Source organism: Osmerus eperlanus, chromosome 16 (genome assembly GCF_963692335.1).
Source record: "Osmerus eperlanus chromosome 16, fOsmEpe2.1, whole genome shotgun sequence".
Lineage (NCBI taxonomy): Eukaryota > Metazoa > Chordata > Actinopteri > Osmeriformes > Osmeridae > Osmerus > Osmerus eperlanus.
Window position 1 is genome coordinate 13107581 of NC_085033.1, and position 24691 is coordinate 13132271.

Below are 24691 nucleotides of genomic sequence, written 5' to 3' on the forward strand. Positions count from 1 at the left end.
TGCCAGGAGTGTGTGAGAGGGTTCACGTCTTACGTGGTCCACCACATAGAGCGGTTAACTCTATGAAGTGTGTGTCTGTGTGTTGGCTCCTGTGAGTGTTTTCTTTCTGTGTGTGTGTGTGTTTCAGGGTGTGTGTTACTGTCTGGGTGTGTTTTTGTGTGCTCCTGTGAGTGTGTTTCTCTGTGTGTGTGTGTGTGTGTGTGTGTGTGTGTGTGAGAGAGTTCCCTGTGTGTGTCTTTCTATGTGTGTGTGTGGTGTGTGTTAGTTTCTCTTGTGGTGGTCTACGTAGCTGTTCTCTATGCACAGCACTATGAAGTGGTTGGAGCAGCTGCGTGTGTGTTGTCCCAGCAGCCGTCCGGTGTGCAGCAGGGAGGCCTGTCCGGTCACCGCCATGTCCCCGGCACGCCACGCCTCGCAGTAGTTGGTCGTCATCCGGATACCCACCGTGCTGGAGCCATGCCACACCAGCTTCTGGGGCCTGGATGCACACACACACACACACACACACAGAGAGAAGCAAGGTTTCTAGATAAGCCACCTCCACAGGTACTTAACTCCTCCCACAACACACACAAAACCCAATGTAAAAGGACAAGCCATACACAAGATCTACACCCAGACACAGCCGGTCACTCACCATGTGTGGTCTGTGAAGACGTTACGGCCTTCGAAGGAGTAGATGGGGGTGATGGGGTCGAACACACCACCGTTGTCTGAGAAGATGCTCGTCCAGGTGGGGAACAGCACCTCCCCCTGGAGACAGAAGGGGGTCAACAGGTCACAACACTCACCTGGGACAGGTACACTGGAGAGTATTGGAGTTCACAAGTGTGTGTATGGCTGACCCGGATGTCTATGGTTGACCAGGATGTCTATGGTTAACAGGTGTGTGTGTGTGCTCAGAGTGTTCACCCTCAGGTTGACCACGGGCAGGTTGACGCGGTCGGCCTTCTTGACGACGGTTGCCAGGTCCTGCAGGTGTGATGACAGGAAGGCCCTGTAGGTGGCGGTGAGGCCCACGGCCCGCGCCTGCTGGTAGCACTGCAGGTCTGCCCCTCTGATGCCTCGCATGTCCCCCGCCAGGGGAGCATTCAGCGCCACCAGGTGGAGCTATAGAAACGGGCGGAGGGAGAGAGATGGATGAGAGACACAGAGAGAGAGAGTGGAAGGGTGAGAGAGCCAGAAAGAGAGACAGAGAGAGAGGGAGACAGAGAGAGAGGGAAACAGAGAGAGAGAGATCGAGGGAGACAGAGAGAGAGAGAGGGACAGAGAGAGAGAGAGAGAGAGAGAGAGAGAGAGAGAGAGAGAGAGAGAGAGAGGAGAAAGACATAAAAAGAGAGACAGAGAGAGTGATAGTAGCAGAGAGCATCATAGACCGCAGGTGGAGGAGGTGTGTTAGCAGGTGTGAGATGTGTCTCTCACCCCAGGTGCTGATTGGGTAGACTGTGGTAACAGATTGTAGTTAGGAAGATAGGCCCTTTCCTTCTCTTGAAGCTCCTTGTAAAAACAAACACACAAAGTAAAGTCAGGTGTGTATGTAGGAAGCGTGTTTGTGTGATAATTTCTGTGTGTGTCTGTCTGTCTCTGTGTGTGTGTATGAGAGTGTGTGTTAATGTGTGTGTGTACGTGTTAAAGTGTGTGTGTGAGAGTGTGTGTGTGTGTGTGTGAGAGTTTGAGAGTGTGTAGGTGTTAAAGAGAGTGTGTGTGTAAGAGTGTGTGTGTGTGCTACCTGGCTGTGTATCCTGGGGGGTCTGCTGCGTTCTCCTGGTCTGCTCAGGGCCTGAGACACAGAGGAGGAGGGCAGGTCTGGGGGGGCCAGGATCAGCTCTCCAAGCTGGACAGGGAGGGGGGAGGGGAGAGAGAAGGGGGACAGAGGGAGGAGAGGGAGAGAGGGAGGGAGGAGAGGGAGAGAGGGAGGGAGGAGAGGGAGAGAGGGAGGGAGAGGGAGAGAGGGAGGGAGGGGGTGAGAGGGAGAGAGGGGAAGATGGAGAGGGGGAGTGAGAGAGGGGAGTAAAGATGTACTTAATACACAAACATTCACAGACACAACAACAAGATAACCATGGTAAGAGCTGATGAGTGTAACTAGTAGCAACCTGGTTCTGAAGGGTCAGTGTGTGTGTGTGTGTGTGCATATGTGTGGAGGAGGTGTGTGTACCTGGACCTGCCTCCAGCCTTGCTGTGCCCTGATGTAGAGCTCTCCCCCCCTGTCAGCCACATAGGCCATGGTGCCCTCAGCCACCCTATGGCTCTCCCTCACCAGGGCGAGGGCAGTCCTGTAGGTACTCACCTGGAGGAGGGGGGGGGGGGGGGAGGGGGAGGGGGGGAGTTAGTGAACGTGTATGTGCTTTTGTATGTGTTGTGTATGAATGTATGTTTATGTGGGTATGAGTGGGTGCGTGTGTACGTGTGTTTATACTAGTGTGTGTTTATAAATGTGTGTGTGTGTATGTGTGTGTGAATAAATAAGGGTGTGTGTGTTGTCTGACCGGGTTGGTGTCACCAGGTGCTCCAGGCGGGCCAGGGGGTCCTGTAGGGCCTGGGATGCTAACTGCTGGGGAGAGGGATGGGATGTCAACACCAGTTTGACATGATTCATCTGATTTATTACATTTACATTTAGTCATTTAGTAGACGCTCTTATCCAGAGAGACTTACAGGAAGTATAGGGACATTCCCCCCGAGGCAAGTAGGGTGAAGTGCCTTGCCTAAGGCACACGTCATTTTGCACGTCTGGGATTCGAACTGGCAACCTTCTGATTACTAGCCTGATTCCCTAACCGCTCAGCCATCTGACCTCCCTTATTATGCATTTATTAAATACTGTTCAACCAAGCTTGATGAATATAAACAGCACTCATGGTTTGGATACTAAACCAGCCACACACACACACACACACACACACACACAGGGCAGGTGTTTCAGTACCTGCTCCGTAGACAGGCGGTGGGCCTGGTGGCCCGGCAGGGCCAGGGGGCCCTCGGGAGCCTTGCCGACCTAAACCAGGAGCCCCCGGCTGGCCTGGGGACCCAGGGTCACCTGGAGGACCCAGCACTGACTCACCCTTCGGACCCTGAAGGAGCACACACACACACAGGGGCAAACACACACAAGTGGAATAATGGAAAGTGCAACGTTTGTTAGGAGTTTTCAGTTCCAAAAATTATTATTATTTTCACTATTTGATCATTAATCAACAAGATGATGACTCACCACCAGGCCTGACCTCCCAGGCAGCCCTGGAGGACCTGTCAATCCCATGTCCCCTTTCTCTCCTTTCTCTCCCCTCAGGCCCCCGTCGCCCTTGGCCCCCTGCAGGGCACACACACAGCAACACCAGGGATGAATGCAAGGACAGGGGGGGTCCGAGGGGACGTGCTTATCAGCTGAGCTGCTATGCTGGTTAGAGCTGAGAGGAAGAGGGTCAACTCACCACAAAGCCCTCCAAGCTGTCTGGTAGAAGGGATTCTGGGACGGACACACACACACGTTACATCATCATATATTGAAAAAACAGTTCCTGAAAAATGTTGGTTGAAAACAGTTGGTTTGAAGTTGAACAGCCTGTCTATCTGTCTGTCTGTCTGTCTATCTGTCTGTCTGTCTGTCTGTCTGTCTGTCTGTCTGTCTGTCTGTCTGTCTGTCTGTCTGTCTATCTGTCTATCTGTCTGTCTGTCTGTCTGTCTGTCTGTCTGTCTGTCTGTCTCCTACCTGGAGTTCCAGGTTGGCCAGGTAAACCTGCGTCTCCCTTGTCTCCTTTGGCCCCTCCGTTCCTGCGTCCTGGACACACACACACACACGAGATTCCATGAGACTGGCTCGTAGTCCATCTCTAACCCCTAACCCTTCTGCACAAGACTGGGCAGGTACACACCACCCAGTCCAGCCTGGTTTTAAATAAGAGTGAACAAGATATTTCTTCAACATGACCTAATACTACAACACTTACCTTGAGGCGAGTCCTTCCCCTGCAAGGCAAGACAGAGACACAGAGTCAGACCACATTCACAGTCCTACTGTTTCAGAACCCACAGCTACAGAGATCCCTGAGGAAACGAGACGACTCTGAACCAGGCTGAAGGACAGAGGTCCGGTCGAGGTGTTAGAGGAGAGACACCCAGCAGCGGTGACACCACACCACACAGCACACAGGGAGGGGTCAGGACACAGCACACAGGGACGACCTTGATGTGGTTGTGGTCACCTTGGCTCGTGTGATCAGCTGGGGAGGTCAAGGTGACCAGGACTGACCAGGACTCTGGCCCGAGGCCGGAAGGACCAAGATGGTCCTGGTATGGAGGACTAGATAGTCCTGGTTATCTTGACCTGGTCAGCTGAGCATAGTGACAACACACAAGCCAGCACCCCATGCAACATGCTGAGAAGATCGCCTGCCTGCACCACCACCACCCAGAGCAGGACTAGTTCAGGGGTCAGGGGGTCAGGGGGTCAGGGTTAGAAAAAAACCCATCTAAACTCCCAGAATCCTCAGGGGCAAGCAGGTTTAGGTGTGCAGTCTCCACATAGGACCACAGATCCACACATCTGGGAGGACTGTATCCTATGTGAGAGACTGCCTCCACACACAGACAGAGTGTTCTGGAACCCCCGCGGCACAGAGAACACAGACACACGGCTGCAGACTGGAGCAGGGGGAGGGGCTTGCTCGTTAAAAAAGGGGAGGGGCCCAACACCCTGACATCATGCGGGACACCCCCCTAAGAGAGAACCTGGAACTTACGGTCTTTTTGCAGTGCGGTCGGGGGCGAACCGGAAACACTGTCTTTAAGATTCAGAGGAAATGACATCAGACTACTAATGACCATGACATCATCGGAGACCATGTTGGGGTAATCAGTGTTGATTGGATGAAGCTGGGCTCCCCCAGCTCTGCTGTGGTCCCAGTACTGTCATGACTGGTGAGAGACTGGGGCTAGTATAGGAAGTCACAGGGGGATACTTACTCCGTTGAGTCCAAACACTCGGCCAGGGGGTCCTGGGGGCCCCGGGGGTCCTGGGAGGCCCTACAATCACACACAGACACACACACAGACACACACACAGACACACACACAGACACACAACATGGATGTAGTTAATACAAGTGAATCCCTCTGGTTGAGAGGCCAGATCTTTGGGTGACAGAGAGTTTCCATAACTCTCAAACTCCTACCGGTTGGGTAATGACATCGCCCTTTTCCCCCTTCCTCCCTGCCATCCCAGGTCGGCCCTGGAAACAGACACAAAAGGTATGATAACAACATCCACATTCTCTGGAAGGATCTTCCCCTTCGTCGGGATTCAGGTGGCTGAGCGGTGAGGGAGTCGGGCTAGTAATCTGAAGGTTGCCAGTTCGATTCCCAGCCGTGCCAAATGAAGTTGTGTCCTTGGGCAAGGCACTTCACCCTACTTGCTTCGGGGGGAATGTCCCTGTACTTACTGTAAGTCGCTCTGGATAAGAGCGTCTGCTAAATAACTAAATGTAAATGTCTAAAAACCTTTCAAACGGAGATCGTAAGCTGAAACATGAAAGTCCAGTGTTGACATGTCTGAACAAAGAGAGGGAGAGGAGGAAACACACACCGAGCGGCCAGGGAAGCCATATTCTCCTTTAGGTCCAGTTGGCCCCATCGGTCCCTGAGAGAAAATACCACAGAATCAAATCACAACATCAGCGTCCAACTGTGACAGTCTGTATTTACGTCAGAGCCCAGTATCCTGTTTACAGTGTTTACAGATCCACACTCTTACCAAACCCAACATGTTATTTTTGTTGTGTAAAAAGTAACCGTTCTGTCAAAGGGGAATCGTGTTTTCTAACTATTCTTTAGCATTCACACGCTTGTGTGTGTAAATATGTAGAACCCACCTCGACACCAGCATGTCCAGGGAGGCCACGCTCACCCTGGGAAAACGGCGAGAGCAACAACAACACAGTCATGATCCTGGTGAGGAACCAATCAGACACAAGTACAGCACGCCCTCCGAGAGCCAGCAGCCAGAGAGCCGCACTCACCCTGATCCCTTTAGGACCCTGCGGACCACGGAGCCCGGTCATCAGAGAGCCGTCAGCAGCGATGGTGACCCCAGGCTCGCCCTTCTCACCCTGGGAGGGCCACACACACACACACACGCTCAGCTACGCAGGCAAGCACAGCAGTTGTGGCATACAGGTAGACAGTTCATCTGGTCCTACTGTACCTTCAGTCCCGGTGGTCCCAGAACCCCAGTAGGACCGCTGTCTCCCTTAGGACCTCTGGGTCCCTGGAGAGAGGAGAGGAGAGGGGAGGGGAGGAAGGGAGGAGGGGAGGAGGGGAGGAGGGGAGGAAGGGAGGAGGGGAGGGGCGGGGAGGGGAGGGGAGGGGAGGGGAGGGGAGGGGAGAGGAGAGGAGAGGGGGGGAGGGGGGAGGGGAGAGGGGAGGGGAGGAGGGGAGGGGAGAGGGGAGGAGGGGAGAGGAGAGGAGAGGAGAGGAGAGGGGAGGAGGGGAGGAGGGGAGGAGGGGAGGAGGGGAGGAAGGGAGGAGGGGAGGGGCGGGGGAGGGGAGGGGAGGGGAGGGGAGGGGAGGGGAGGGGAGGGGAGAGGAGAGGAGAGGGGGGGAGGGGGGGAGGGGAGAGGGGAGGGGAGGAGGGGAGGGGAGAGGGGAGGAGGGGGAGAGGAGAGGAGAGGAGAGGAGAGGGGAGGAGGGGAGGAAGGGAGGAGGGGAGGGGAGGGGAGGGGAGGGGAGGGGAGGGGAGGGGAGAGGAGAGGAGAGGAGAGGAGAGGGGAGGGGAGGGGAGGGGAGAGGGGAGGGGAGGGGAGGGGAGGGGAGGGGAGGGGAGGGGAGGGGAGGGGGGAGGGGAGGGGAGGAGGGGAGGGGAGGGGAGGGGAGGGGAGGGGAGGGGAGGGGAGGGGAGGGGAGAGGAGAGGAGAGGGGAGGGGAGGAGGGGAGGGGAGGGGAAGGGAAAGGAAGGGAAGGGAAGGGAGGGGAGGGGAGAGGAGAGGAGAGGAGGGGAGAGGGGATGAGGGGAGAGGAGAGGGGAGGAGGGGAGAGGAGGGGAGAGGAGGAGAGAGGAGAGAAGGGGAGAGGGGAGGAGAGGGGAGGAGAGGGGAGGGGAGGAGAGGGGAGGAGATGGGTGAGAGGTCTGTTTTTAAATATATTTTGCTTTTTGGATAGATAGATCCTGTGACACGTCACAGCATTATGCTGAACTGCAATAATATAAATAATATAGAAGTCTTACAGGGAATCCAGCTCTACCAGGCAAGCCTTCAGGGCCCTGCAACACCCACACACACACACAAGCCATCAGGTATTGTAACATCGAGCAAACTTGCAACTTGGTAATGACATGTAATGTCACACAGACCAATGGAGTTTTCAGTCATGATCTACAGTTGGTGTCTTGTTCATACAACCTCAAAATGTCACACAGTACAAACACACACATATATACACACACACACAGACACACACACACACATGCACACACACACACACGCACACACACGCGCGCACACACACACACACAGACACAGAGCAGCGTTCTGCCCACCTCAGGTCCTGGTGGACCACGAAGCTCAGTGAAGGTTAACAAGCTCTCACTGTCATTCAGGTGCAGCTGTGGAGAAACACATCACGTTTCAGTGTAACACAGGTTGGATGTCTGCATGTGTGTGTGTGTGGTCAGGCTGTATGTACATCCTGCAGGTTGAAGACTGGTCCAGGAAGTCCAGGTGGCCCAGGTGGTCCTGGGATACTGAGTCCATCAGCACCTCTCTCTCCCTAAAGACACACACAGCAACAACACAGCCTGTAATTCAGCAAACAAACTGGACAAATAAAAAATTGTTAAATAATAAAAAATAAAAAAAATATTCCCCTCTTACCTTAGGTCCTGCACCGCCTTTGTCCCCCTTGGCACCCTGTGGAGAGATACACAAATACATCAACCAACCGGTTTGTCTGATCGGTCAACATATGGCTGGTCTGATTGGACCAGACAGATCAACTGATATCAATGAGTGGTGGTGATTCGTCAACATAGTCTAGTACTGACCCTGGCGCCTGGCAACCCTGCCAGCCCTGGAAGACCTTCAGGGCCTGGACTTCCTGGTTCACCCTGGGGAGAAGGAGGAGGGAGGGGGGGGTTAGGAAGCTGAGATGGTACCAGAAAGATGGAAGAAGAGGAAAGGAGGAGAGGAGAAGGAAGAGAGGAGGAGCAAGAGTTGAAGGAAGAGAAGAAAGAAGAAGAACTGGAGGAGGAAGAGGTGTAGCAGGGGAATGAAGAAGGAAGTGACCTACCTTGACAGATTTCCCAGGAGAACCATCAGCCCCCTTCTCACCCTGGTACACAGGAAGCACACGCACACCAATCAGATTGCCCAGAGACAACTCTCGCCCGGTAATATGTTTATGGTAATGTTTATGTGTATGAACCTTACCGTGGGTCCTGGTAAACCGGTTAAACCAGGTTGGCCAGGAGCTCCCTATAGCAGACAGGAGGCAGAGGGCTGTTCAGGTGCATGTAAAAGACACATCCATACACACACACACACACACACTCACACACACACACACACACACACACACACACACACACACACACACACACTGACAAGCACACACATAGGTTTGACTCACCTGTAGACCTTTGGATCCAGCACCAATCAACATGTCACTATTTCCAGAGCCTTCCAAGTCCTGTAAGCAACAACACACACAGCACCATTGTCAAATTCCATCTAGAATCCACAGCAACATCCTCCCGAACCTAACATCAACAGTGAACAGCACCTCCACAAAGAAGACACCTCCTGGAGGTCCAGGGACACCGGGCGGTCCCTGCAGCCCAGGAAGACCTCTCTTTCCCTCGGGTCCTGTAGGCCCCGAGGCTCCCTCCGGTCCTGGCTCTCCAGATTCCCCCTGGGAGGAAAACACTGAGAATCAACTCTGGTCTTCTGAGAGTATGAAGGTGATGGTTATCGTAATGTGATGGTTAGGTTAGGGTTCCGTCAAGATCAGCAGTAAAGGAGGTGAGTGTGGGGTCAGGAGGTGAGTGTGGGGTCAGGAGGTGAGGGTGGGGTCAGGAGGTGAATGTGGGGTCAGGAGGTTAGGGTGGGGTCAGGAGGTGAGTGTGGGGTCAGGAGGTGAGGGTGGGGTCAGGAGGTGAGTGAGGGGTCAGTAGGTGAGTGTGGGGTCAGGAGGTGAATGTGGGGTCAGGAGGTGAGTGTGGGGTCAGGAGGTGAATGTGGGGTCAGGAGGTGAGTGTGGGGTCAGGAGGTGAGGGTGGGGTCAGGAGGTGAGTGAGGGGTCAGTAGGTGAGTGTGGGGTCAGGAGGTGAGGGTGGGGTCAGGAGGTGAGTGTGGGGTCAGTAGGTGAGTGTGGGGTCAGGAGGTGAGTGTGTGGTCAGGAGGTGAGTGTGTGGTCAGGAGGTGAGGGTGGGTCAGGAGGTGATTGTGGGGTCAGGAGGTGAGTGTGGGGTCAGTAGGTGAGTGTGGGGTCAGGAGGTGAGTGTGGGGTCAGGAGGTGAGTGTGGGGTCAGTAGGTGAGTGTGTGGTCAGGAGGTGAGGGTGGGTCAGGAGGTGATTGTGGGGTCAGGAGGTGAGTGTGGGGTCAGGAGGTGAGTGTGGGGTCAGGAGGTGAGTGTGGGGTCAGGAGGTGAGTGTGTGGTCAGGAGGTGAGGGTGGGTCAGGAGGTGATTGTGGGGTCAGGAGGTGAGTGTGGGGTCAGGAGGTGAGTGTGGGGTCAGTAGGTGAGTGTGGGGTCAGGAGGTGAGTGTGGGGTCAGGAGGTGAGTGTGGGGTCAGGAGGTGAGTGTGGGGTCAGGAGGGCAGACGCACTTTGGGTCCAGGAGCTCCAGGTTGTCCATGGTCACCCTGAGACACAAGATGAGCAGACAGGGTCATTATATACTGACTCACTGAAGTGTCCACCATTGCACTCCAAGACAAGATACTTTATGTGACAAACATGTGGCTCAATCTTATTATCTATGGTCACACATGGGGCTTGTGCTGGAGACCCACTTGAGAGCCTCTTCTGTGGAAGTGGGGTGAAGAAGTTTTGGATACTCAATTTTTAACACTGAATGCCCCTTGTTTGCCTTTAATGTGGTCAGCCATCTTACCTTCTTCCCAGTGGGACCAGGAAGACCGTCTGATCCATCCTGACCCTGAGAAGAAGAAAACAATGTCACATGCTCTTTGCGTATCCGACATCCTGTCAACTCTGCCGCCTTGAATGGCCAGAGTGTGAATTCAGGAAGTGTGACGTCACATCCTGTTGACACAAACACGGGACTCATTTCACGCCCCACCAGCCTGAGGCTCACAGCTCGCGTTCCGTCTCAGGTCACGTGACACGGACGAGCACCAGCTCTCAGTCTGCTCGAGCATGTTTAAGGTCTCCACATTCTCCTCCAGCCGCAGCACACAGGCGATGCAAACAGTCTTAGTCGGCCAGCGTTACGTCAGAGTTGACCCCTGACCCCCAGTGGAGGACAGGCCGAGACCCAGCTGTTAGTAAAAGCACACGGCATAGCAGCAGGAGAAAGGCAGGTTCTCAACAGTGTTTCCACACCATGTTCTGGTGACACAGACGCACAAAGATCAGCTTCTGCTCAGGACTCAAGTCCTTCAAGCCTGGAGGCTGGAGGCCCCGACAGTCTGCTCTGAGCTGTCCTATGTCAGAGCTTCCTGCTGGTGAGGATTGCTGTTTAAGGATTATTTCATCAGCTCTGGTTTCTCTGGTTTAGGAGAACCTGGAAGCTCTGTCATAAGAGGGCAGAGAGCTCAGAGCAGAGTGCAAGAAGGACTGGGGCTTATGGGAAATGTAGTCTTTGTCTCTCTTTCATTCTCTCTCTCTCTCTCTCTCTCTCTCTCTCTCTCTCTCTCTCTCTCTCTCTCTCTCTCTCTCTCTCTCTCATTCTCTCTCGTTTCCTCTCTCTCTCTCATACACACACACACAGTCAGGATCTCATGTCACAGATGTGTAGAAGATGCTGCAGAGTGAGTGGTTAGAGAACATGGTAGGATAGAACACTGCCTTTCCCAGCCGACCGGTTCTCTCAGAACCAGGGAAATACCTCGCCTGAACCGAACCCCGAGCCGAAACCAGAGCCGAAGCCGGAGGCCCAACCAGAACCGTACTCTGAGCGGAACTCGGAACCGTACTCTGACCGGAGCTCAGGGTCAAACCCTGAGCCGAAGCCAGACCCGGATCCGGATTCGAACCCTGAACCCGAGCCAGAACCACTAAACCAATCATGAAGCACCTGAAACAGAGGCCAGGATGGAGGTCAGACAGGCAGGAAGAAGACAACAGCTTTCTGCAACGACACTTTGACAGTGTGTCTGTGAATGAATAACGTTAGCATTTTGTCCTTTTGTAACATTCCACCTGTTCAGGTGTTATCAGGTAATAGAGGGGATAGGGGATGCGGGTTGGAGCATGGGCAGTGGGATGTGTTGCAGGCCTGTAGCTTCAGGTCTACAAACAGCTACTCATTCACGCTACATGTTTCACGTCAGCTTTCGCCTTCTTTTCTTTCCAAAATGTTCTTTTTCCTTCAATTTTTTCCTCAGAGAAGTTTCTCCATGTGTCTCTTGAGATGCAAGATACCTCCAACTGTGATTACCACACAGAAAACAACCCTAACCACCACACCGGGATAGCAATGGATCAGAGAATATTCTAGTCCCTGAGTTATCTGTTGTACTTATTATTTGCACTGTACACTGTAGGTTTCTTTAGATAAAAGTGGTCTCTGGTATAAAGAAAACTTACTGGTAGGCCGGGTTTTCCAACAGGGCCGTCCATGCCGTCTCTTCCAGGGACACCAGGTGGGCCTGAGGGCCCAGGGAGGAAGCCCTCAGAGGGGACAAACGGCAGACCGGGCCCTGGAGGCCCTGGAAGGCCTGGAGGACCCGGAGGACCAGGGATACCCTGGGGGAGAGGAGAGGAACTAATCATAATTGTTCTAAAATGTAAAAAAAAACAATTACAAATACAAAACTATATTTATATTATATTATTATATAATATTTATTCATTCCCAACTGTCCAACGGTAGAGATCAGAGGAAAATCACATTGTTCTGTGTTCCGACATCACACACACACAGTTTCTGTACTAAGCATGCACTGTATGAATGCCCTACTGACCCTCTCAGAACGGCAGGGCATCCAGGACAGTAGGAGAAGAGTTGTCTTACCCGCATGAGTTCAGTATCACTGTCTGAGTCCTCAAAGCCAGAGCCCAGAGCGTCAGCACCATACTGAAACACACACACACACACAGCTAAATCAGTCTTACACATACACACAGCCCGGCAGTCTGACACACACACACACACACACACACACACACACACACACACACACATACACACAGCCCGGCAGTCTGACACACACACACACACACACATACACACTGCCCGGCAGTCTGACACACACACACACACACACACACACACAGCTAAATCAGTCTTACACATACACACAGCCCGGCAGTCTGACACACACACACACACACACACACACACACATACACACAGCCCGGCAGTCTGACACACACACACACACACACACAGCTAAATCAGTCTTACACATAAACACAGCCCGGCAGTCTGACACACACACACACACACACACACACAGCTAAATCAGTCTTACACATACACACAGCCCGGCAGTCTGACACACACACAAACACACACACACACACACACACACAGCTAAATCAGTCTTACACATACACACAGCCCGGCAGTCGGACACACACACAAACACACACACACACACACACAGCTAAATCAGTCTTACACATACACACAGCCCGGCCAGTCTGACACACACACACACAGCCCGGCCAGTCTAACACACAACCACACAAAGCCCAGCCAGTCTAACACACACACAGCTAAATTAGGTTTACACATACACACACGCAGCCGAGCCAGTCTAACACACACCCACACACACACATACACACTTTCTAACACACGTCAGAGGCACAGGGAGTCAGAGCGGCCTGGTCTGTTGGCAAGCCTACTTGTGCTCCTAGTGACGACCACTTTGAGTGTTTGTCTGGTATTGTATGTGGAAATCTTTGGCAGGAGGGATGGTGAACCGATACTCACTGGAACACTGCGCGACCTGGGGGGCCCAGGGGGGCCGGGGACCCCGGGGGGCCCTGGAAGTCCGACTCCTGGGTCACCCTGGAGGGAATGAGAGCAGAGAACAGAGAAGTGGAACAGAGAACCAGACAGAAGGAGACGTCCACAGTCACAGTGAATCTCACTTTTCAATTCACTGCGAGGCAGTGGAATACAACGCCATTCAATTCCATCCCATTCAACTTACTTTGTTTCCAATGTGCATTACAGTAATAAAGTGTCCGGAATTGAACGGATGATCTTCCGTACCTTGTCTCCTCTAGGTCCAGACTCTCCAGCCAACCCAGGGATACCCTGAGGACCCCTCAGACCCTGGGGAGTGAGGGGCGGGGGGTGAGGGGGGGTGAGGGGGTGAGGGGCGGGGGGTGAGGGGGGGTGAGGGGGTGAGGGGCGGGGGGTGAGGGGCGGGGGGGACACACAGAGCAGAGCATTAGTCACAGAGACAAGCATCCCCTCACCTCCATCCCGCACCACTTGCATCCTACATGAACAGGTGTTGTGGGAGAAATATGACTCACTGTGTCTCCTTTGTCTCCTTTCCTTCCCTGAAAGAAAACAGCACTGTTCAGGTGACAGGGTTCATGGCAAACACACACACACACACACACACACAGGGAATGGTGGTAGTGGAGTCATAGAAACACACTTTTCATAGTTCTAGTCAGATTGGAGTGGGTGTTTATGGACAGGGACAAAGAAGGAGAGCGGGAGAGCACATAGAGAGACAGTGTGTGTGTGTGAGGGTGTGTATGTGTGTGTGTGTTGGCTCACCGTCAGCCCATCCTTCCCTGCTTGTCCGGGGAGTCCAGGTGGACCTGCCGGGCCTAGCGGACCCCTGGGCCCCGGCTGAGCCTGGGTCTCGCCTGACCTCCTGTCCCCTGAGGGAGAGGCCGAGCCTGCGGGGCCGTGAGGCCCAGGGGGGCCCCGAGGGCCTGGATCTCCTCTCTCTCCCTTCCGTCCCTGGCCGCCAGCCCCCTGGAAGAGCAAAACAACACAGAGAGTGACTACATACCTACTGTATATTTACAGTGGTATACAAGCACAATGAATGAAATGGGCTTAAAACCTAGTGTGAAATGAGCCTAGACTGTGTGGTGAGTGTTAAGTAGTAGGGAGTCAGGTGGCTGAGCGGTTAGAGAAATCGGGCTAGTAATCAGAAGGTCGCTGGTTCGATTCCCGGCCGTGTCAAATGACGTTGTGTCCTTGGGCAAGGCACTTCACCCTACTTGCCTCGGGGGGGAATGTCCCTGTACTTACTGTAAGTCGCTCTGGATAAGAGCTTCTGCTAAATGACTAAATGTAAAAGTAATGTAATTTGGACTATCCTGTTTTCCCTGTGTCCTCTCCATCCTTGCATACTTACATTTACATTTTAGTCATTTAGCAGATGCTCTTACAGTAAGTAAGTCGCTCTACAGTAAGTGCCTTGCCCAAGGACACAACTTCATTTTGCACGGCCGGGAATCGAACTGGCAACCTTCAGATTAATAGCCTGACTCCTTAACCGCTGAGCCACCTGACTCCCACATCGTTAGGACGCGGTGGTGAAACATACGTCTCCTGATCTCTCGCCCGGCTCCTCTGTCGGGTGGGCTCCTGCCAGGAGGAAATGATATCAGGAAACGGCAACCAAATTAACCAATCAGATCCTAACTAGATTACCATCGACCAGATTAACAAATGACTGATCAGACTGAACGATATGAAAAAGGTCCTGGACATCCCACTAAGATGAATCACTAGAGGACATGTTCTGAGAAGGACCAATCAGATTATGGTAAAGGGGCAGCAGATAACCTTGATTAAAACTGCATGAAAACCATTTGGTTTGCTTGAGATGAAACGCTAAAGAATGGCGAGGTACTTCCTGTGCGTCTGTGCGTATGTTTAGAGAGCTTGCGAGTGTGTGTGTGTATATGTATGTCTGAATGCGTGTGCCTGTGTATGTGTGTGTGTATATGTATGTCTGAATGCGTGTGCCTGTGTATGTGTCTGTGTGTGTGTATATGTATGTCTGAATGCGTGTGCCTGTGTGTATGTATATGTATGTCTGAATGTGTGTGGGTGTGTCTGCACACGCACCTCGGAGTATCTTTTCCTGGTTGGTCTCAGTGGGGGTCAGGTGACCTGAGTACTCGTCTACGTCCTCTGGAGTCGCAGTGGGCGGGGCTTGCACCGGAACGCTATCCTCATCTTCTGGCTGGAAAGAGAGAGAGATAGAGAGAGGTAGAGACAAAGAAAGAGAGGAATAGAAGTAGAGAGAGAAATAAGGAGAGATACATAGAGAGAGGGAGAGAAAGGGGGGGGTGCAGAGAGAGAGAGAGAGAGAGAGAGAGAGAGAGGGAGAGAGAGAGAGAGAGAGAGAGGGAGAGGGAGAGAGAGAGAGAGAGAGAGAGAGAGAGAGAGAGAGAGAGAGAGAGAGAGAGAGAGAGAGAGAGAGAGAGAGAGAGAGAGAGAGAGAGAGAGAGAGAAGGAGGGGGGGAGACGTTGAGGGGAGACAGGGGGAGATGGTTGTTGGGGACATATTGAGGGGTGGGTGTTTGATCAGGGCAGCTGGAGGTCTGAGGGGATGATTACAGAGGGTTCAGGGTCACCATGACTTCCTGACACACAGAGGGGAGCGGACAGAGGGAGACCAGGGGTGGGAGGATGAAACACTGGAGACAAGCTAGACACGTGGGCTGAACCATACACACACACACACACACACAGCAGGACTGTAGTGTGTGCTGCGTGTTGACCAGATGGTGTGGCTTTGTACGATATCTATGGTTGCATCCTGTTAATGAGGAAGGGGTGAGACACACACACACACACCTCTCCTCACTAACCAGACACACACACACCTATCATCACTCACCAGGTGTGTTTCCTTCCTCTCCTCCTTCATCTTCATCAGTTCCTCCTCCGACTCACGGTCATCCAACACACCGTCCCCGCTGGCATCACCAGACGCCTAGCACACACACACACACCTCTGTCAACATACACTAGTGACTGAGCTGGACAGAGTTAAACTACAGTCCCACCAGCAGAGGGAGCCCTTCCTTCATAAACTTCATGTGTGCTGTGTGTGTGTGGATGTATGCATGCATGCATGTGTGTGTATATATGTATGTGTGTGCGTGTGTGTGTGTGTCACCACATACATAAGGATCATCATCCTCACACTGCTCCTCTCCTGCCCTGGGGTTAGAGCTGATCACCAGCTGCTGGATGGAACCCTGCATGGAGGAGGGAGGGAGGGAGGGAGGGGCTAGTTTACTGTAATCCCAGAGTTGTGTACATCATAACTCATTAGCTGAACTGAGAGGAGTAAGCAACAGAGTAAGTCGCACACACACACACACACACACACATACACACACATTATACCTACAACACACACACATCCACACACACACACACACACAAACAAAAACAACAACACTGCCAAGTCCCATTGGAACCAATGATGAGTCAAACAAAAGATTGAAAGAAAACAGCTTGATGCCGACAGACAGAGGAAGAAGTATACAAAGCTGGAGAGAATAGAGATGAAGAGAGAGAGAGACGAAGAGAGAGAGAGGTAAAGAGAGTGAGATGAAGAGAGAGAGAGATGAAGAGAGAGAGATGAAGAGAGAGAGAGATGAAGAGAGAGAGAGACAGAGAGACAGACAGGCTGGTTGGTTGACCCAGCGAGCTGACTGACCCAGTGGTATTGTCTCTCACTACAGGACAGACCACTCTGTTCTTTGGCTCTCTGGCCACTAGCCTAGCCCACCCCCTTCTCCTCTTCTCATTTATCTCCCTCTGCTCTACCCGCTCATCTCCCTCTGTTCCTCTCTCTTTCTCTCTCTTTCTCTCCCTATTCTCTCTCTTTCTCTCCCTATTCTCTCTCTCTCTTTCTCTCTCTCTGCCCTTCTTGTTTCTCTGTCAGACATTTGTAATGAAACTCGCTCTGTTTCCTTATCGTTCTTTGGGCGATTTCTTCTCACATATTTATACACACCTACCAGACTGTCTGCTTGGCTAACTGAATGACTGGCTGGTTGGCTAGACTGGCTTGTTGAGTTACTTGCTGACTGTCTGACTGTCTGTATATCTGTCTGTCTGTCTGTCTGTCTGTCTGTCTGTCTGTCTGACTGTCTGACTGTCTATCTGTCTGACTGACTGTCTGACTGTCTGTCTGACTGTCTGACTGTCTGTCTGACTGTCTGACTGTCTGTCTGTCTGTCTGACTGTCTGACTGTCTGACTGTCTATCTGTCTGTCTGTCTGTCTGACTGTCTGACTGTCTGTCTGTCTGTCTGTCTGTCTGACTGTCTGTCTGTCTGACTGTCTGACTGTCTGTCTGTCTGTCTGTCTGTCTGTCTGTCTGTCTGACTGTCTGACTGTCTGACTGTCTGACTGTCTGACTGTCTGTCTGTCTGAGTAATTGACTGACTGTCTGACTCTGAGCCTCCTCTCTGAGGACTCTGGTCAGTTTGGCACCACTGAGACTCACACAAAGGACGACCCGCTCACTGCTGTCACCGTGGAAACCCCTTTCCCAAACACACAAACGCACAAACACATGCCCTCTCATCCTAACACTCACAAACACTCACGCTCATGCTCACGCACACAACACACACACACGCACACAACACACACACACACACACACACACAACACACACACACACACAACACACGCACACAACACACATACACACACAACACACACACACTCTCTCGTCACTCACACAGAGGACACTCTAGTTCAGATCCTAGCATGTTGATGCTGAGGTCATGGGGCTTGTTTGGGATGTTCGGCTGGAGCACAGAGTCTCTCTCCTTACTGTCATGTCCAGATCTCCTAACAGCACTGGGAGGCCGAGGAACCAAGCTTTGGGGAAATAAAACATCCCAGCTTGCAACTTTGCCAAAACTAATAAAGCTATTAAAGATTCAATAAAATACAAATAAGTAGTAATTCTCATGCCATTTCAACCCAGGCAACAAATGACTGCAACAGAACAAGACACAACACGAGCTGAATGGAGGATAAAAAACGTATTGATGTTAAAAGAAGGGACATGGACCAGAAGGAAAGATAGAGAGACCTTGAGCCGCTCAGGGCAAAGGGGGGAGTGAGCGTGTTTTTAAAACAACTAAAAAAAGGCTGATATGAAGACCCTCCTGTCTAGGATGGAGGAGACTTCCTGAAGCTCCTAGCCAGGACACACTGGAGGTCATGAGGGAGGAAGGCAGCTTCTGGAGACTTCCTGAAGCTCCTAGCCAGGACACACTGGAGGTCATGAGGGAGGAAGGCAGCTTCTGGAGACTTCCTGAAGCTCCTAGCCAGGACACACTGGAGGTCATGAGGGAGGAAGGCAGCTTCTGGAGACTTCCTGAAGCTGCTAGCCAGGACACACTGGAGGTCATGAGGGAGGAAGGCAGCTTCTGGTATCTGGACATACAAACTTCCTTTCTCTTTTTTTCTTGGATGAGGCCATCAGGTGGAGACAGATGGCTGAGCGGTGAGGGAGTCGGGCTAGTAATCTGAAGGTTGCCAGTTCGATTCCCAGCCGTGCCAAATGACGTTGTGTCCTTGGGCAAGGCACTTCACCCTACTTGCCTCGGGGGGAATGTCCCTGTACTTACTGTAAGTTGCTCTGGATAAGAGCGTCTGCTAAATGTAAATGATAGTTTGTCCTTTTGTCCTTTATGTTTTATTTATTGATAGGACAGTTGAAGAGAGAGACAGGAAAGCATGGAGAGAGAGAGAGAGAGAGAGAGAGGGGGGGGAGAGAGACAGAGAGAGAGGGGGAGACAGAGAGAGAGAGGGGGAGACAGAGAGAGAGAGAGAGGGGGAGAGAGAGAGAGAGAGAGAGAGAGAGAGAGAGAGAGAGAGAGAGAGAGAGAGAGAGAGAGCGAGAGAGAGAGAGGGGGGGGAGACAGAGAGAGAGGGGAAGAGAGAGAGAGAGAGAGAGAGAGAGAGAGAGAGAGAGAGAGAGAGAGAGAGAGAGAGAGAGAGAGAGAGGGGAAGAGAGAGAGAGAGGGAGGGAAGGGGGGGAAGACTGGCAGACAATGGCCTGAGCCCAGATTTGAACCCAGGCCTAAAATCTATTGAAGCTTGTTGGTTGTATTTTAGTTTCCACTTCTCAGGCAGGTCCCTTTTGAGGGTTAAAAGAAGATGTTCTATTACAGAAACATGCTTGGTTTGACATTGTGTGTCCTTTTAAATGTGTAGTATGAAACCAAACATGTTTGTGTCTTGCTATCTCTTCCTCAGAGGGTCACCCTGCAAGGATAAATGTTTAAGCAAGACTCCGAGCAGGACATAAAACATTAAACACCAGGCAACCTTTCTCTTCTTTATCATGGTGATTAGAAGACGATCCTGCTCTTCCACTGGCACACACTGGGTTCAGACCACACAGTAAAAGGCACACACACTGACACACACGCAAACAAACACATACCCACACACAAACCCCAAACCCACTGAAACACACATACACACACAAACCTACCCATACACATACACATCCATGGACACACAGACACACACACAACCATAGATACACACACACACACACAGCCATAGATACACACCCACACATACATATCCATGGACACACAGACACACACACAGCCATAGATACACACACACACACAGCCATAGATACACACACACACATACACCTCCATGGACACACACACACACAGCCATGGATACACTCCCACACATACACATCCACGGACACACAGACACACACACAGTCATAGATACACACACACAGCCATGGATACACACCCACACATGCACCTCCATGGACACACACACACACAGCCATGGATACACTCCCACACATACACATCCACGGACACACAGACACACACACAGTCATAGATACACACACACAGCCATGGATACACACCCACACATGCACCTCCATGGACACGCACACAGACTTACCACAAACCTCTCCATGCCGGCGCTCCCTGCGTTTGCCACAAAGATGCCCGACTCCTGGTGGAAGCTGAACCTCCCGCTCCTCCGGGCCAGCGGCAGCACCTCGGCCGGGCCGCAGTCCACCGTCAGACTGGCCCGGTCCCCCTCCACCACCACGCTCAGCATGGCCCACTCCTCCGTCATGGGCGCCACGGTGAACACGGCCGACAGCTTGTGGCTGCGTCCCTCGCTGTAGTGCAGCACCACGTTCTGGTAGCGTGCCCTCGCCGGGCGCACCTCCAGCCCCAGGCGCACCACCTCCTGCTTGGCGTCCGTGATGGCGAACAGCACGCCTCCCCGGGCGCTGGAGGGCCGCACCGTGGCGAGGACGGCGAAGTCGCGGTAGAAGGGGGAGGGCACGAAGGAGCGAGCCAGGCGGCCGATGTTGGAGTCCGGCCCGAAGCTGTAGGCGGGGCCCCCGTCCTCGTAGCCCTGGGTGAAGGAGACGGAGGGGGGGGAGGGGCACCCCCACCAGCTCCAGCAGGTCCACGTGGAGCTGCGGTCGCCGCTCTGTAAGGGGGGGGGGAGGGGAAGAACAATGCATTGTGGGATGGGGTTGGGAGGATGGGAGCCTGGGGCTGTGCATGCGTATGGAGTTTATGCTTCTTACTGTAATCCGCTGTGGCAGAGCAAAGTGCTGTTTTACAGGGTCTAATGCAATTCGATTGAACGACTTTCCGAATGACAAGACAGGCAGTCGATAACGTCATATTGGTTTGAAAATGTGTATTGTAGTTTTTTTATGCGTGCATGTGTATATATGTGTTTGTTTGTGTGTGTGTGCATGCGTGTATGTGTAGGTATGTGTGTATGTGTGTGTGTGTCGGTGTGTGTGTGTGTGTGTGTGTGTGTAGGCTGTTGTCACGGAGGAGGCCTCAGACAGGCGGATCCATCCCACTCTCTCCATACTCCTCCTCACACGCCAGGTCTCCCGTGGCGACCACTCACATTCCACACTGCTGGCCTTGCCATAACCGTGACCCCTCCCCCTTTCACATCACCCACATCTCTGTCTCTCTCACCCCACACTCTGCCTCTATCCCTCCAGCCTCCTTCCCCCTCTCTCAGTCCACCCTCTACCTCTCTCGCCCTCTCCTTCCCCCTCTCTCAGTCCACCCTCTACCTCTCTCGCCCTCTACTCCCCCTCTCTCAGTCCACCCTCTACCTCTCTCGCCCTCTCCTTCCCCCTCTCTCAGTCCACCCTCTACCTCTCTCGCCCTCTACTCCCCCTCTCTCAGTCCACCCTCTACCTCTCTCGCCCTATCCTTCCCCTTCTCTCAGTCCACCCTCTACCTCTCTTGCCCTCTCCTTCCCCTCTCTCACACCTCCACTCCTCCTCCCACCTCCCTCCCTCACACCCCTCCAGACCAGACAGGTCATGTATGGACTCTGTAATTCATCAACTCAGCCAGCTGGAATCATACAGGATTAAAGACTGGGGGTCTAGGGGTCAGTTTTGGACAAGCCCAACAGACACACACACACACACACCCTACATTCACCTTCCCCTAAGCACTGACCCTGTTATTAAGCTTTAAATTGACCGTGTTCCTTCAGCTCCTGGTTCCTCCACTGCCTGGAGAGTGGGCATTTCCTCCATACATCTGTCCATCCATCCATCCATCCATCCGTCCACTTGACTGACAGGTGCAAACACAGCTCTGCTCACTGTGCGTACGAGGTGTACAATGAGGCCCCGAGGGTGTGTGTGTGTGTGTGTGTGTGTACTGTACTGTAGGTGCGACTACTGAGCCGGTGTGTGTAAGCGTCAGGCCATGTTTATGGTTCTCTCTCTCTCTCTCTCACACACACACACACACATGGTTTTACAATGCTCATACTCAAACCTCCATTGAGCCCCATGTCTCAGGAAGCCTTGGCCTAATCCTATTATTATAATATCATGTGATAGGGATTTACCTGGGACAAGAGGCTAACAGGAACCTGGAGCCCAACTCCTGGACGAACAGCCTCAACCTATAGACCTGCTCCAGTCAACCAGGCAGACAGACGCTATCACTCTATTCAGATATATGTACACACATCCAACTGTCAGTCAGCCAGCCAGCCAGCCAAAATAGTACAGCCGGTCAGCAAGTTAACAAGCTATCCAGCAGGTCAGCCAACCAGGCAGTTAGTCAGAACGTTAGCCAGCCAGCGAAGCAGTCAGTCAGTCCCTCAGCCAGTCCCTCAGTCAGTCCCTCAGTCAGTCCCTCAGCCAGTCCCTCAGTAAGTCCCTCAGTCAGTCCCTCAGTCAGTCCCTCAGCCAGTCCCTCAGTCAGTCCCTCAGTCAGTCTCTCAGTCAGTCCCTCAGTCAGTCCCTCAGCCAGTCCTTCAGCCAGTCCCTCAGCCAGTCCCTCAGTCAGTCCCTCAGCCAGTCCCTCAGCCAGTCCCTCAGTCAGTCCCTCAGCCAGTCCCTCAGTCAGTCCCTCAGTCAGTCCCTCAGTCAGTCCCTCAGCCAGTCCCTCAGTCAGTCCCTCAGCCAGTCCCTCAGTCAGTCCCTCAGCCAGTCCCTCAGCCAGTCCCTCAGTCAGTCCCTCAGTCAGTCCCTCAGTCAGTCCCTCAGTCAGTCCCTCAGCCAGTCCCTCAGTCAGTCCCTCAGCCAGTCCCTCAGCCAGTCCCTCAGTCAGTCTCTCAGTCAGTCCCTCAGTCAGTCCCTCAGTCAGTCCCTCAGTCAGTCCCTCAGCCAGTCCCTCAGTCAGTCCCTCAGTCAGTCCCTCAGCCAGTCCCTCAGTCAGTCCCTCAGCCAGTCCCTCAGCCAGTCCCTCAGTCAGTCCCTCAGCCAGTCCCTCAGTCAGTCCCTCAGCCAGTCCCTCAGTCAGTCCCTCAGTCAGTCCCTCAGCCAGTCCCTCAGTCAGTCCCTCAGCCAGTCCCTCAGTCAGTCCCTCAGTCAGTCCCTCAGTCAGTCCCTCAGTCAGTCCCTCAGCCAGTCCCTCAGTTAGTCCCTCAGTCAGTCCCTCAGTCAGTCCCTCAGCCAGTCCCTCAGTCAGTCCCTCAATCAGTCCCTCAGTCAGAAGGTTACTACAGCAGGCGGTGGGACGATTCTCTCGTCACTCTAATCCCAGTCATGATCCCAGCAGCAAGATGAGAGCTGACAATGAACCATCACTACAGGCCGACTGACACACACACACAAGCATGAACGCACACTTACACACGCAAGTTCACACACAAATACACACGGGTACACATGGACACATGTGGAAGCATGAACGCAGACACACGCACGCACGCACACACACATCCAGGCTCTGTAGACTGTTCAACATGAACAGTTAGTCTCTACAAGCCACGTACTGAAGCTGACAGTGGACCCTTCCTCACTGAGAACATCCACCGCCATGTAACAACAGAACTAGGTGAAGCAACTTCTGTTCCCTCCATACTGTATGCCTCTCCAAGTACAGTATGCCAAACACTACCAATTCTCCTCCACCTCCTCCTCCTCCTCCTCTCCAATGCCAGACTCACCACTCTTCTTCCTGAGTTTGAGGGGTCTTTTCTTAGCCTGTAGCCCAGCCTCAGGCTCCTGGTCCTGGACCGGGGCAACAGTAGGCTCCAGGGTGGGCACGTTCTTCTCCATGTCCCCTGACCCAGCCTGCTCCAGGACCAGGGCAGCTGTGGGGGCAGGGGTGGTGTTAAGGGGGGGAGGGCGTGTGGTGGTGGCAGCCGCCCAGAAGTTCCACCACTGGCACTGCACTGGAGCCCATAGCAGAGACAGGCCGAGGCACAGGTGCAGCAGACCCATCCTTACACACACACACACACACACACACACTAGCAGCTGGCTGTAGCCACGCACCGATAGCTACACACGCACACAACTGTGGAGTCACTCTTCTCCAGGAGAATCCAGCTTCAGGTCTCCACAGAAACGCTTAAGATTCTGGATCCACTTCTCTCGGGTGTGCGCCTTCTCTCTCTCTCTTTCTGCTCCCTCGCTCGGTGCTATCCCCCGCCTGGCCTTGCTTCTCTCTCCTCTCTTTACTCACTGTCTCTCCCTGTCTCTCTCTCTCTCTCTGCCCAAGCACACCACTCTCTCACAGACAAACTCTATTCTCTCTCTCTCTGTTCTCTCTGATGCCTGTGCCTTGGCTACTTCCCTCCCTCCCTCTCTCCCTCCCTCTCTCCCTCCCTCTCTCTCTTTCTACCCTCCTCCCAGTCTGCTGTCTCTCTGTAATTACCAACATCGACTCCCCCCTCCCTCCCTTGCCTCCAGTTCGTGGAAAATTAGGCCTTTACCCAGGCGGTTCTATACATCGTCCTCCCTCCTCCACTCCCCTTTCCCTCTCTCCTGTCTCCCCTACCCTCTCTCTTTCCCTGCACAGTGGGAGGTTCACAAGCCGAACCCACCCTCTTAGCCCACCCCTCCTTCTCCCCCTTTCCCACCTTCCCCCCTCCTCCCTGTCCTGCCACCCCCCCCCCTCCTGAATACTCCCAGCACCCCATCCTCCCTTTTCTCCTTGTCTTCTTTCTTCCAAATCTCACCACCCTCCCTCCTCTCTCTTCCTTACCTCCCTTCTTTCTCATGCCTCCCTCCTTGTATCAACACCAGC

At 53.2% G+C, this 24691-nt stretch overlaps 1 protein-coding gene across 1 annotated transcript; it reads right to left on the reverse strand.

The window, feature by feature from the left end:
• Nucleotides 1-254: 254 nt before the first annotated feature.
• On the reverse strand, nucleotides 255-24161 carry LOC134036668 (collagen alpha-1(XVIII) chain-like). Its single transcript, XM_062481698.1, is given in 42 exon segments — nucleotides 255-478; nucleotides 638-753; nucleotides 913-1110; nucleotides 1423-1497; nucleotides 1730-1834; nucleotides 2159-2290; nucleotides 2490-2554; nucleotides 2930-3074; nucleotides 3215-3313; nucleotides 3435-3469; nucleotides 3713-3781; nucleotides 3951-3969; nucleotides 4966-5025; nucleotides 5175-5231; nucleotides 5585-5638; nucleotides 5871-5906; nucleotides 6018-6107; nucleotides 6203-6265; nucleotides 7223-7258; nucleotides 7535-7600; nucleotides 7681-7764; nucleotides 7869-7904; nucleotides 8039-8101; nucleotides 8284-8325; nucleotides 8424-8468; nucleotides 8623-8682; nucleotides 8776-8904; nucleotides 9821-9856; nucleotides 10108-10152; nucleotides 11766-11924; nucleotides 12193-12255; nucleotides 13120-13197; nucleotides 13405-13467; nucleotides 13674-13700; nucleotides 13927-14130; nucleotides 14711-14751; nucleotides 15238-15355; nucleotides 16016-16111; nucleotides 16305-16379; nucleotides 20100-20591; nucleotides 20593-20645; nucleotides 23607-24161. Coding segments are annotated over 42 exon segments (4023 nt in total). The 5' UTR covers nucleotides 23884-24161; the 3' UTR covers nucleotides 255-261.
• Between the last annotated feature and the right edge of the window lie 530 nt (nucleotides 24162-24691).